The sequence below is a fragment of the Haliaeetus albicilla genome, chromosome 12 (genome assembly GCF_947461875.1).
Source record: "Haliaeetus albicilla chromosome 12, bHalAlb1.1, whole genome shotgun sequence".
Taxonomy (NCBI): Eukaryota; Metazoa; Chordata; class Aves; order Accipitriformes; family Accipitridae; genus Haliaeetus; species Haliaeetus albicilla.
Window position 1 is genome coordinate 39,099,678 of NC_091494.1, and position 14,876 is coordinate 39,114,553.

At 38.8% G+C, this 14,876-nt stretch overlaps 1 protein-coding gene across 2 annotated transcripts in view; it reads right to left on the minus strand.

The window, feature by feature from the left end:
• Window positions 1-14,876, minus strand: part of TEX2 (testis expressed 2) — a 55,000-nt gene that overhangs the window by 13,401 nt on the left and 26,723 nt on the right. For both annotated transcript variants that reach the window (XM_069799275.1, XM_069799274.1), the window contains 5 exons: window positions 9,031-9,231; window positions 7,116-7,452; window positions 5,733-5,980; window positions 3,084-3,236; window positions 1,593-1,692 (listed from right to left, as the gene is read on the minus strand). In XM_069799275.1, coding sequence (XP_069655376.1) covers window positions 1,593-1,692; window positions 3,084-3,236; window positions 5,733-5,980; window positions 7,116-7,452; window positions 9,031-9,231 — 1,039 coding nt within the window. The remainder of the gene's footprint in view (window positions 1-1,592; window positions 1,693-3,083; window positions 3,237-5,732; window positions 5,981-7,115; window positions 7,453-9,030; window positions 9,232-14,876) is intronic.

The following is a 14,876-nucleotide window of genomic DNA, read 5'->3' on the forward strand; positions in this document are numbered from 1 at the left end:
AAAGATGAAGCCTAAATTGCTTCTAAGCAGAAACTTGCTCGTTATCTAATACTGTGCACAGCTGAATTCAATCACAAATTCACCATCCTGGGGAACCACTGTTGCTTGACCTTTAAGAACAGTGAGTGGAACTAAGATCTTTAAGAGACAAACCACCTCAGTGAAGAGAAATCCCCCTCAAACCCCTGAGTTCGGCACTGCATTCTCCTCCAACCAGCGCTGTAAGAAAGGACATGGTACTATATACCTGTTGTGTGTTCAATACCCTCATGCTCTGGGAAGATACTACATAAAGAAACACGACAGTCTGTTCCTCACTTAGAAACACTGTGCATAGGAGAGCTAGTGAAGATTGATCCTGTTATGATTTTCAGCTAGTTATCTAGCTCTGTCCATATTTGTTGTTATTGCTCTAAATATGCTCCTGAGACTTGCTGAAGTTAGGCTCATTGCTGGCCTGTAATTTAGAGCCTCTCCAGAGGCTCTTGACACTCTTAACAAGTATTGTAAATTCATTAAATTCCTACCATCTCACTACCAGTTTATTGGTTTCAGCACCATCTAGAAATGGTTTTGATATCTTCATCTAAGAGTTGAAAGAGCAGTGTAAAACAAAAATAAGTTGTTTGCCATGCAATTCGTAGCTGCACCACAACAGGTCCTCCAAGGAAATATTTCCCTTTAGTCCAATTAGAAACTTCCCATTAAATAATTCTCTTTCACTTCTCCAGCCCAGTGTAACAATATGGTAAGTAAAGGAGAGAATGGAGTGAGAGGAGACAAGTTAAGAAACCCTTAATAAACTCAGAAACAATTTTAAATTAAAAACTGCTCTGATCACATGTCTTAGAAGAAAGATGGCATCTACCTCTCCTCAGCATGTAGAACGTTTCTGAAGCTAAAAAACATTAACCCAAGTTTGCCTTTTTGTGAAACTACTTAAGTGACAAGAATATCCTCACATATACTCCTGCAACCATATGCAAGCCAGAAAGAACAGAAAAGAAAAAAAAAAACGCTTCTGATTCATAAAGCAGCAGTATGAAAGTCATTCAGCTTAAAAAAAAAAAATTTAAATCCATGTTTAATATTAAGGACATAAAATGATGCTGTATTTTGAAGCTTCTTTTCAAAGCAACACTATATTCTTGTTTTAAGAGTTCTTACAATTGTATTTTCTGAATCACTGTATTCAGAACAGGGCAACTTCTCCTGAAGAGAGCCAAATCTGTTTTCTGCTATGGTACAGGACCAGATCTGTCCTGAGATGTACACTGCTCTCTGTAGTCCATGACAGAGTATCAGATACAGGTCTGCATCTCTGTTGCATGCAAATTTTAGTTTAGTTCAGTAATTATTTCCAATGGAAAGCCATGATCATATTTCCATACCTATAGAACTATGTTTATACCAAGCCGGATGCTACTACTATTGGAGATAAGAGACCACTCAGTATCTCCTCAGAATAAGCTCTTATTAAGTGTACCTTCCTCTGATTAAAACACCCACAAGATAAACAGATCAAAATTCTGTTCTCCACAGGTATAAAGGAATGAACCCAGCAAAACCAGAAGCAGCAGCATGTGTTTTACCTCTGTGATCAACAGAAGGTTTGAAGGCTTGAAGGATCTTCGGCACTGCTATCCCCATGTCAAGCTCAGTTAGAGTTAGCTCATTCATGAAGTATGGTAGCTAAAAAACCAGAACATAAAAATCAAATCCATGTTATGGAACTAAACATCACTTCCTGAGAGAAGAAAGGTCATTAAACTTAAGGAATGGATTGACCTGAAAAGCCACCAGTGAAAGAATACAAATACAATTACACAAATTTCTCCCAATTCTAAGATTTTGCAGTTATCAATTTCAAAATAATATTTTAGGGAGAGATTCAGCATCTGAACTTGGAATGTTTTTAAAACTATGCTGAAGTTCAGATGCTGACCTTAATTCTCCAGCATGCTTTTTAGTCAAAGCATGTAAAAAGCTCCAGGATGAAGTGTAAATCCTATTTTACTGTGAATAAAAATCAAAGACTTCTTTGGATTTTAAATTCAGTCACATATTTTATAGTTGCAGTTATATCAACGTCTCAGCTATTTTTATCTTTGGCAAATTCTTTCATAGCACAATAGCTTTTAAATCTGTATCATCATTTTAGCATAACAGAGGCACAGAATCACAATGATTTGGGTATCTATTTACTTTAAGTATTTCTTATTGATAGAAATTCCATCTCCTGTGAACAGGCAGTGCTTTAATCTATCAAAAACACATCCAGCCCCCATTCCCAGTCTTTCCACTTAAACTGTTTCCAGTGTGATGCTTGGGTACCCTCCTGTCACAATTGTGGAAACAGCCAGGGCAGAATTAGGTTACTGCTTATTTCCCAAAGCACAAGCAACACTATCTCACAGCTGGTGCTGGCAGCTAAATTTCAGAGCTTTTGTCAGGAAAACTACATCTTCCTTTGCCTTTAGGAACAGGCAAACTCCTCCCCAAACATCAGGAGCTAAACAGGCCTGTGATTAACTGCTGCTGTTCAGAAGAGTTACAGAATGCAAAGGGAAGACCCAGAAGTCATTCAAAAGCGCCACTCCTCCCTTCGTCCTTTGAGCTTATGCAGTTGATGCACAATTATATCCTATCACCCCACAGGCAGCTCTTTCCCTGACTATTACTCCCACTGACCTCTGAAGTTAATAGGAACACATTAGAATTGCGGTTCCCTGATCTCCTCCACCTTAAAGGCAATCTACTGTTTCCCAAAGCAGATTTCATGATTTATAATCAGTTCTATTTATCCCTAAAGTAAATACAATAATACTTCTACTTTTTACATTAAAAACTTCACAAATAGTTAATCCAGCTGTAGTTAATTTGAAACTGAAGCAGCAAAGTTAACATGTTGAGATCCTACGGTGAAACAGATAGCAAAGCTGAATTGGAATTCTGTATCACATTTATTTGTCTTTTACATGTAGGTGCGAAATAAGCGTTTCTTCTACTGTTTTAAAACTCAAAGACTATGTGTTTGTTTTCCTCCATAAGGAATGTGTCATGCAAGTTTCCAGATTAGTTACCTTTATTTTGCTAAGTTTCATCTGGATCTTCTTTGACACTAGATCAGACCAATACTTTTCTCCTAAAAAATCCCAAAATATTCTTCCAAGCAAAGCATTCACCCAGGCCTCCCGTTGTTCTTCTTCTTCAGCTTCCACATGGGCATCTGGTAACTGAAAACACCCAGCAGATTAGTCAGCTCTCTAAATTCTGCAAAGGTCAGAAAAGGCCTCATTTACACTGGAAAGTTCAGTGTCATAGCCCAGGTTAGCTAAGAACACTAAATGCTCAGCACAGATAGCAGCTTTACAACCACATCAGCTGGCCTGACACGAGCTTGCTTGTCATCATCCTGACGTGCAACAGAGTAAATGAGACCACATAGATATAGATTGACCTCTGGCAATGAAATGATAAAGTTGTATGTAATTTAACCTCTGGCAGAAAAAGCAGACAGGCCCAAAATGGGCAGCCTTATAAATGAGTCTGTAGCAGATACACTCTCTCTTCCTAACAGGATCTAGAAAAACCACTACTCTACTCTTCCTCTGTTTTATAAAAAAATTGGAAAGCAAGACCCAATCTTACATCCTTAAATCCAGTTCAGAAACATCACAAATAGATGATAAACAAACACAGTACTGGGAAACTCAGTCTCTCTTCCAATGTCTGTATATAGGCTTCAGGAACTATAGTATTCCTTCTGCTGCATTAAAGGTTTTATTTACAGTCCAAGAGGATTATGTTTTAGTTTACTTGAGAACCATCTCAAAACACTGGGAGATATTACATGTTTGGCTGTTGCATCACTGACTACAGAAACAAAAGCAAAGGCAGCTGGAATACTTTTGGGTGTGTACATGCTACCATGCGTTTCATTAAAACCAGGAGTTTTCCATGAAGGAAAGACAACATATTCAGTGTCTCTCAACTGCTTGCAATGAAAGGAGAATTCACCACCTTTCATTTATTATTACAGGCAGAAATCCTGAAGCCAGCAGAAAAGCAGTGCTTTCTAAGAGCAGTCAGGTAGATGCTACAGTTCTGAACATCATTTCTTGGCAAGGACTGCTCCCAATAGCTACAGCGTCACGCAAGCAGAATTGCTGGGTTAGTAGCTTCTGCTGTGACGCAAGTTTCCTGCCAGCAGCGTTCATCTATTTATAGAATGATTTCTGACACGTGCCAGATTCAGCAGTGAATTCATCACTGCTTCAGGGGTTGTTGGGAGCTAGAATATCTTTTTTTCCTGGGGGAACACAAGATGTGTTTATTTGTATGCTATACCATAGCCTCCTACTGCTTTCTGGACATTGTATGAAAGTCTGGCAACAAAGATGCATGACATGAATTATGTCTTTTAAATGAATGGTGATCACGCTTAACATCAAGGATCCATTTATTAAGAGTGTCGTACTTAATATGAAGGTTCTTGTTTATTAAGAGTGATTCAAATGCAGTCCAAAAGGCCAAAGGATTAGACAGAGCTATAGACATTGTTCACTATTATGCTGCTGTGTACTACGCAATACTAACACATCAGCCATTTTGTGTTGCTTTAAAAGATATTTAAAAATAGAAACCATACAATCCATCCATCCATGCCTCACATCTTTTTGAGCAAGACTGTCCAAATCAAGCTGCAGTCTATATGAGACCCAATTCCATTTCTGCCCCTCAATCAACCCAAGCAGCAGGTATACTGCAGTAAAAACTGTCCCACTGTTGTCAAAGCCACAGCCAGAGGGCTATCAGATACATACTAAAGGCAAATTCCTAACCCTATTCATGGCAACAGGGCCAAAACATCATTCTTGAGGAGAACAACTGAAGAGGTTAAGCACTTTCTGAAAGATTCAACAGAAAAACAGTTCCCAGGTCCAAGACAAAAAGCACTGCTTCATGTGGTTCAGAGTGCATGAGTGAAGTGAAATGTAGGGCTGAAAACAGAATTTATAGTGTAGTATCTGCACTGAAAAACTTCTATGAACAGTGTCCAACTAATACTTGTGTTATATGACAGTTCTGTCCCAATCAGGTGCTCAGATGCACTCAGGAATCATAGAAGGCCTTTAGCTCCCTACAAAGAGCAGAAAATAAAGATCAATTTTACTACCAAGTACTAAAAATTCCACTTAAATTGTTTCAACAAGCCAGGACCTCAAAAGTATGCTTTTACTCAATCTACTTTAGAATATACACAGAAAAAGTAACTTTTTACTGCTATTGGGAAATGAGGTTTGTGGAGGGTTTGGGGTGGGTTTTTTTTCCTTGTTTGATTTAATCTTAAGCATAAGTTCTTTTGGGACAAATGTTTTTTGGGACACACCTGTGCATTCCTAATGAAGAAAATGTACAGCCATATTGCCTTCAGCTGTACAATCTTTTAGGTACAAGACATTGCAAAAGCCAGAAAAAACACAGACGTTCTTGTGAAATAAGAAATCAAACTAAATCAATGAAAAATTTTTATGTTACATTAAGAAGAAACTGTGGACAACAGGGAACTGGCAAGCCTGAAAACCCACAGTGACTTCATAAAAAGTTTAGGGCCAACCTGTAGTTAAAGTAATTAATTTTTCTTTCTACACAACTAATTTTTAAAGTAGTAGTTAACAAGATAAAATGTATCACCACCTCCGATACATCTTTTGAGGGAAAAGTATTACCTTTTTCACAGCTGTAGGGCTGCTATCTGCACTGAGGACTGGACTACCCGAAGGGCTTTTCTTTTCATGTGGAACACACTTTGCCATATAAATATTGTAGTCCAGAAGCATTTTCTGCCGCACATTGCCAGCCAGATCCTTGTGCTTCGGCTGGGATGCAATTTCTTCTGCACTTCCCTTGCTGCTGCTTCGGCTGTGTGTGAGAACTCCAGATTGACTATCAGCTCTACTGTGTGTTGGCAAGATCCCTAAATCAAAAGGAATAATATCTGTTTAACAGAACACTAATCAAACACTTAAAGGAACAACATTAGCTTGCAGATTTAATTTATTCTGAAAAAAGACTGTTCAGAGCAGTGCCTTCTCCTTTTGAAAGGTAAAAGTAAATTCCACCACTGTGTGCTTAGGTAGTCCTAAACCCAAATTAGTCAATATTTAGTATGATTCAGCACTCAGCAGTATGTGTGACTGGAAAACTCAGCTGATCAATAGCATATTTAAATATGGACACTCACATATGTACAACATATGGCAGAATTCCCAACAGCCCTGCTGGGGAATGCCTAAAATAAAAGTCAGGTGATTAAAATGTACCTATAGATTTTTTTTTTTTTTAATTATAGACTGTTATAATTAAAAGGACTGTCAAAAGCATGTAACTATTAGAATTTTAATTAGCCATTAATTTTGCATTTGCATTTTAAGAAGTTATGTGCCAGAAATAATGATGTTAACCAATTTTTAAAAAGCTTCTCAGAGAATAAAGACAGAAAAGCATGAGTCATTCAGATTTTAAATTATATCAGAGGATGGTTTAAATTAATATTTCAAACATTTGTTCAATACTGTAGACTAACATGTTCGTTGGTTCAGATATATATATTAGCACAGGACTTTTTATTTAAACAGAAAAATGTGTTTTCTTCTGACATTAACCCATGAGAAAGCTCTTTATTGTTTACAGGAAACTGGAGCAAAAGGAAGGATGGAGAATGAAGAATGGGTAATAAGAGGACTAGGTCTAATACTGCAAATGTGGACATCAGTTCTAACACGGCAGAGAAAAAAAAAATTGAACAATTCATCCTTACAAAAATTACAGGAGTTGTTACAGTCACTGAAAAATACGGCATTCACATAAAACAGTCTAAAAATAGCAAGAATAGTTGAGGGCATATAGCCAAGTATACAGCCAAGAGAGGAAAAGGCAGGGTGGGAAGGTGGGAATGAGAGGCCAAGATAAGGAGCAGAATGGTGTCTTTAGTGTTATTTGTCTGTAAAGATCACTATGGCTCCACAGTTGCTATAACTACCACTTTGAAAACATAACTTTGGTTTGTTTCTTTTAATAGACACTTTTACTAGAATACAAAATTTGAATACCTGGCTTGCTCCCACATAAACCAGACAGCTTCTTCGCTTCAGACTTCAGCTTGGATGCAAGAAGGAACCTTCTGAACCACTCCTCCTTCTCCCTACCTGTCCTTCCAAAGAGATAAAGCACTTGATCCTTTTGGCTAGTATACTTTGCTCCATCCTGAGGTTTCTTGGATTCTTCATTGTTCAAGTCCACTTTTTCAGCAGATAACTTTTCCTCTGCATTCTCTTTTTCAGTCTGGGCCTTAGCCATAAAGTCATCTTGTCTAGCGAGTTCAATGCAGATAGGGTACTTCTTATTCCAAATCCGTTTTCGTGCCAGACTCTTAGGAACTAGGGAAATCTGAATGATAGATGAAAGGGTTAAATTAACTTATTTTTCAATTGTATCTTCTGCGTTTCTATACTCACATAAAGAACATAGGAATGCAAAAGATACAGATCCTACATTGTATCTGCTGGGTTTAAGTGATTCTTAACTTATAGCTGGTTGATGTAGTGATAGCATGGACTGGACGTCTCTGGTGAGCCATAGCTTTGGAATTAAAACAAAGACCACTTAAGTAGCTTAGACTTATACAATCACATGGATTAGAAACTCAGTTTTCATTTAGAAGATCTTATTCTCAGACATATGCAGAAAAAATAGAAAAAACAAGAACCTTATTTCTGTGACCACGGGGTAGATAAGAATCCAAACTGTTTTAAACTCAACTTTTCAGACCTGCCTCATGAAATTGAGTGCTTGAAGTTGGCAATAGTCACATCAAGCATGTAAGAAGCAAGCTATAGAATTGATGTGCAGATAATTATATTCTAAATTCAGCCTGTTCAGAGAGAATTGAGACAATGCAAGTGATGAGACGAGTGACAAGGTTTAAAATTCTTATCCAGGGGCTGAACTTAACCAGTGTTCTCCAAAACCTGTGGGTAAATACCTTGGAGAATAGCCATCATTTGCTTATTACAGTCAGGGCACTTGGCACTTTTGTAACCAACTGGGGCTGGGTTGCGGGGGGAAAGTACTGGAAATTTTTCTAAGATACAATGGGGAACAATTGTGAGTCAAGTGCTCTTGTAGCATGTGATAGCTTTGCTTGTCTTCATTATGGGAAAACAAATCTGCAACAGGCGGGAATCTAAGTTTTTGCTTTATCTTTTTCACCATCTTCCTTTAAAGGAAAGCAGAGCTGACACCAAGAACCTTTCCCATACTGACTTGGGGAAAGGAAGGGAGATTTTCCTCACTGTCCCTCTCTCCCTCTAACTTCCACAGAAAACTGAAGGATAGTTTCCTCCCACATCTGTACTGCCAAGGCCCTCTATTGATGCAGCAAAAAAATCTTTAAAAAAATCCATTCTTTTATTTTAATAATGAGGTATTGATGTATTACTTAATACAATGCCAATAGAATCAACCTCACGTGGCAACTCTTCATAGATTTGAGGGAGGCAAATAACATGTAGGAAAACTGTCCCAGCGTTATTCTTAACGCACTCTTCCAACTGCAAAAATCCCTATCCCCTTCCCTAGACAGTGGGTACCAACAGCAAGTCATGTCTGTTCCAGCCACCTGCCTTGGGATAGAGACAACCACCAAAGATTATGCATTTTGGTGTAAGCTTCAGAACAGTCACGCTGTAATCTAATGCATGGGCAATGATTCTCCAAACTCCCATGTGTTAACTTCCGCTCTGAACTGACAGAGGAAAATCATGCTTTTCCCTTACTGTGCAAATATGTAATTTTTTCTAAATCCTGCTCAATCTTCCTCCTCAGCACAATCTTTTGCAAGTTAGTCACCATAACAGTTTTGTTTACATAACGACAGAACATGAAACTAGATGAGTGGAAACATTTAAAAAAAAAAAGTTTCAAAGTATTCTTTGTTAAAATCAGATATAAGTATGGCACACTCACCTTGCTTTCTGTAAGTTCATAAATTTTCTGGCTGACATACGTGACTTCAGGCTTTGGCTCATTGTACACAGCCCTTCTAGAAATATTTTTATTGGGTTTTGAAAGTCGCAAGGTGCTTCCTTCGAGTCGCACATAAACAGAGTGAGTCAATGTAGCATGGTATGTTTCTGGATCATAATTATAAATTTCATTCATCCATCCCTAGCAAAGAAAACGCTTGTTAACAGACTTTTAAACTGCTAGAAAGCCAAGTACAGCTCATACATAAAACATTTAAATAATTATCCAAGCTTTTGCCAAAGTTATTTCACTTATGGCACAAATACAACAAAGCAGTAAATGCCCTAAATAAGATAGCACCAAACTGACAGCATGAGATGAGGACTGTATCCCAAGCACATAATTTGTTTTTTCTGACTAAATTATTTTGTATATGTAGCTCTCTCACCTCATCTTCGTGAAACACTGTGAGATCTGCAGGCAGAGGCTTGCTGGGAAAAGCCACAAGGCAGTCAGTAAGGGCATGTTGCAGAGCAGCCTGTCTGCTTAGAGCAAGTATGGACATTTTAATCACCAACAGTGAAGGCAAGACAAACAGTCTGCTTATAGACAGCACTGACATTTTAATCACCAACAACTAAGCACTGAGTGGAAGACCACAATGGAGTTTGTTTTAATGCACCATCACCGTTTAAGATCATTTAACATGTTGTGTAACTTCCCAGTTACAACACAGGAGTCATACATGTGGATTAAATTTCATTTGTTTCTGTGCAGTGAAAGACACAGAAAACAAACGAACCAGCCCTGCTGTAACAAGCCTGTAAGTGCTGACTCTAACTATGGGGGTGATGTTACTCCTCTAACATCTGATTACAGAAAATGCGAGATGATAAATGGGGCAGAAGACAAGCCAGAATACTCATTCAAGGAGGACAAGTTTTCCTTCTCTTAACTTGCCACACAACATATTTTGATAATTACTTCTACCTGCACATCAAAACATACTCAACATTCATTAATGTCAATAGAAAGTAAAGGAGATGGACTTAAACAGCCATACGCTAGAGCATAAAGTAAAATGGCATCTTTACAAATACCTAGGTGAGTATAGTAGCGGGGAGAGCATCCACTGCTGGGAAGAAGGGAGAGCTGAAGGAGCATCCCTAGCATTCTTCAAAACAGAAAAGTTGTAATTACCTTATGCAAAACATGCCCAAAATTATTGCAACATTTTAACTTACTGAAGAAGTTTCCGCCCACACATAGAAATGTAAAATTTATTTTAATGCTCATTTACTTAAGTGCCATATAATTTCTCAAAGTAGACAGTACACACTTTCTTAGGTGCCATAGTAACAGGGATATCTATGTTTTGCTTACTCTAACATCTAGCTCCATTTTCACTATAAACCCTGAAAAACCTAGATAAATTAGCATTTCTTTTATGTTCAGGAAAGATTAAGTCATTCATCTAGGCTCAGCTCTAAAGCAGACTACCTCTTTTATTAACAGAAATACCTATACCAACACGTGCTCTTTGAAGAAGCTTTGTGTTTGGGTGGTTTTGCTTACACTGGGTTATATACAACTACCATATAGGAAATACAATGCACGAGGAAGAGTTTTTTATAAACCATCAAGGCTCTGCACAGCAGGGTTGATGTATGTTTGAGCACATCCCATTTCCTTCCTAGAAATTAAGCCAAGACATCTTTGAGCAGACAGCAATTAATTTTCAGGCAGGAACTCCAGCTGGACTTACTGAAGCACAAGGACATCACGTGAGTTGCCTAAAGCCACCGTGAGCCATTCACTCTGTGCAGAACTGGAATATCCCATATGGCCCACAGATCTCTGGAGAGACTCCCACCTGCCCCCTGGATCAGATCTCCAAGCTATTTCTAGCTCAGACACCGAAGTCTGGAGCCTGCAGCCGGGCAAATGTACAGACAAAAATTTGCTGCCTCCAAAGTTTACTGGTGCCTTCTGCAAGGCAGTCCAGCCAAAGATGACAGAAGCTGGCACAAAGAGAAAGGGATACTTGTAAAGTGGATCTGTATATGAAACTTGGCCACACAAACCCTTTCTATAACTGTAATAAGCTATACTTCTATTTTCAGTAGAAGGGTTGGGAACCTCCAGGTACGTCTGGTACCCAAGAAGGAAGGTCAGAGTATATTTGAAGTTTCCTTAACATCCTGCTCGAGATGGAACGGGCTGGAGTTTTCTGGTGCCAGCACTTGAGCTGAGCAGAGGGCATGTAGCAATGAAAACAAGGCGTGATTTACACATAATTCTCATAACAAATACACATATGTAAGAAGTAAAAATCCATGAACATAGCTCCAAAGATGAAAAGGTGAGAGTTGAGACATGAATACCTTGGGACACACATCGGATGCACAAACTTTGCTATACCTTTCTCAGCAGCTATACGACTGTTATCCAACACTCTTAGAGTCATGTTTAATTTCATCCCTACAGCACATACCGAGATGCCACAGTCACATCTGTGATAAAAACATGCGAGGACCAGCCCAGGTTAAGTGACTTAACCAAGCCCAGTGAACAGGGGTCTGAATTCACCCATATGTCATCCACTAGACCAGCAACTTTCCTATCACGTTTCTTCTGTAACAGTGCCACTACCAGCCCTTCTGCCAGAAGATTTCCTTAATCTACACAACTAAACAGCAGAGGCAAGGCCCTTTTGAAGATTGCCACCTTCTTCCCAGCAGCAGCAAGACACACTGAATTTAAAGGGCAAAAATAAACAAAACAGAATCTCTGCTTCCTCAGTTTGTATATTCCCGCTTCTCTTTCAGCATTCAGGAGCCTTGGAAAGTCCCACCTGCTTTACTGATTCCCTACCATGCGCCCAGGCTTTCCACTTCAAACAAATGGATTAGCTCTATAATCTGCCAAACACACAATTCTCAAACCCTGTACTGCCGCCTCCCTCGCTCGCTCTATGTAACAAACCCAACTGAAGTGCAAACGCTGCTTCCCATAGCACAACCATCAGGATATAGCGACTGAAGAACCTGTCCAAGACTTTTAACGATGATTTTCGGCTGCCTAAGGTACTAAGCATTCAAGATCTAGAACAACAGATTTACCACCTAAAACAGCAGCCTACATAGCGATTTCTACACAGGGAAGAGATTGGCTGCTTCATGTATTTGAGGCATAGCCCAAAAACCAAAAGATACAGAAGTTCAAATTCAGATATGTGGGGTTTTATTTTCAGACAGCAACTAGCCAACAGTCAGGCTGAGAGAGATATCGCATTACTACAAACACTCCTTGTACCTAAATGTTTAGTTTCCTAATTTCTAAGGATGCACTGTTTCCTTTTTGTACTCAACTTTCAAGTTACTTTGTAACACAGAGAAACATTGCATGGCTGAGAGTGAAATGTTAGTACTTCACCAAATGATGATTCCTCACTCTATTAGTGAATCTGGAAGCGTGTGCCAGCTGCAGGAATTTTTTTCCCCCACATAACTAACTGTTAAAGGGGAAACAACACCATCTGCCTTCTCACTTCAGCGATTTTCATTTTTGTAAATTGTTTCATCTAGCATAAAAACCATTTTTGAGAAGATTATCCAAGAAACCCCCAAATTCATTCCAAAGTTCCTGCATTTTAAGGACAATTTTAGCAAAAATACCTCCACCCCTTTCTTTGCAAAAAGAAATCGGAACAAAAGATTCACAGCCTACAGAAACCGTTTTGCAATGCATCTGAACAGAGAAGTTGTGTTACCATAACGTGCTAGCAACAGACAAATTTTCCCAACTACAGAAACAACAATGGGTTTCCTTGTGTAGGAGAGGAGTGACTGTATGATGGGTCTTTTTTGTACTAGCGAAGTTGTTAAAATAAGAAATTTAGTAATTCAGGGAGGACAATGACCATAGTCATATGCTACTCTGCAGCTGCTTGCCATTTACACTGATCCTGTGATCTCCATTTACAAAGGTCAGCAGTGGCTCTGAATTCACAGCTGAAATTAGAAGAAAGTGCCTCACCATCAGACTGGCAACCTGAAGAAGTATCCAGTTAGAATATTGGGCAGCATGACTTTTATAGCAAAGGTCACAATTACTATTCAAAATCCCATACATGCACCAGCAGGATTTGGCCCGTTTGTTAGACGGCAGAGACTGAACTGGCTTTCAGAGTGCAGCACGTCACCTCTGTCACAGCAGTGCTATCAACTATACCGGCCCTACAGGGAACACACCTGTCTGTGGAACACAAGCATTTGCATAAAACAGCTTTAAAAGGCCCACCCTGATTCCACCTGGAACTGCAAAAGATCCTTACAAAGGACCCTGAGGGCTGGGGGCACAGAGCTGGTCTGCAAGTTAAATAAAGATCATTACTTCTATGATATTTTCAAATATGTAAGTAAAAGAATCAACGAGTCAACTTCATAATACAAGCCCAAGTCTGGATTAAAACTGTCCCCAGAGTTTCTTAGTGATATTAACAGATTGATTAATATCCATTATCATTAAATGATAAAATCAAATGCTCCAGCACTGAAATTCTTGAGAAAGACTGCTGATCACTCAATCACACTAATTGTATTAGTATCCCTCTCATTACCACTATTTTATAATAATTCAATAGTGTTTTGCTTGATAAATGAGGAAAAATGTAGTGCAGTTTTTTGAGCTTTTATTAACAGGGAATCTAAAGACACAAAAAAGGTCTAAAGTGGGCAGAAGTAACCACCACCTTAACTGGGAAACACATTTGTCTGCCAGAGGCCACTATCAAACATGAAACCCCTTGGGTGATATTCAGGAACAGCATGCTGGTAAAAAGCCCCCTCTTTCTGTACAGCTGTGACTCAAAAAGCTTCATTTCTCTAGCAGGTGCTGCCAACACAGTCTTCTCATGGAAGTTCCTTCTGATGGAAAAAGTAAATTCATCATTTCCATTTTAGTTGTTACTTAAAACCTTTTGTATCAGCCAGCACAACACAAGGGAATGCACACTTGAGAAAGTCAATAAGGATGTTAGAAAAGACTAATACACTAATGAAGAAAAAAAAAATGTGGGCAGAGAAAAAAAGGAAAAGTAAGCTAGAGAACTGAAGACTAAGTGAATAAGAAGATAAGAAATCATACACTGAAGATGCAGGGGGGTTGTGTGCATTTGGGGGGGGAGGGGGGTGAGGTGGGAGTGTTCTCCCTCCAATACCAAAGACATTTGAGTGAAATAAGTACAGAAATCTACAGAAGCACACACCAACAAGCACAACAGTATTTTATTTTTTCACATTGCAAAGGAACAATTTTGGGGGAGACAATATTAAGGTTCAGGTATTTCGGCAATTGCTATGGGGAATTTTCCACTAGTTCTTGAAACCAGGGAAATGCAAACTTCTCGGACAATATTTACATGGGGGAGAATGCACACATACTTGTACAAAAATAGCTTGACAACAGTTTGGCAGAATCCCAACTCCTAGAGCCCCATAAAGGGATCTTACTCATAGCCTTTATCATAATAACATGAAAGCAGTCCAAGCCAGAATATAAGACCAACAAGTCCTGAAGAGAACATCTTTATGCAAGAGCATCAAGTTTGATTTTACTATATTCACGTGAGTTTTGTTACAGATTAAATATTTATCTTTTTTTTTCAGAGGACCTAAACTGTACAGTGCTCATTTTGACAGAGGCAAACAGAAAATAGTTGTATGAAGGGGGAATAATAACATGCAATCTTCTAAATCACATTATATTATGTTCCACTACAATATGGGCACTGAGCTGGTTTTTAAACTCCTGAAGCATTAAAAAGCCCTTTTATAGAGCTTTAC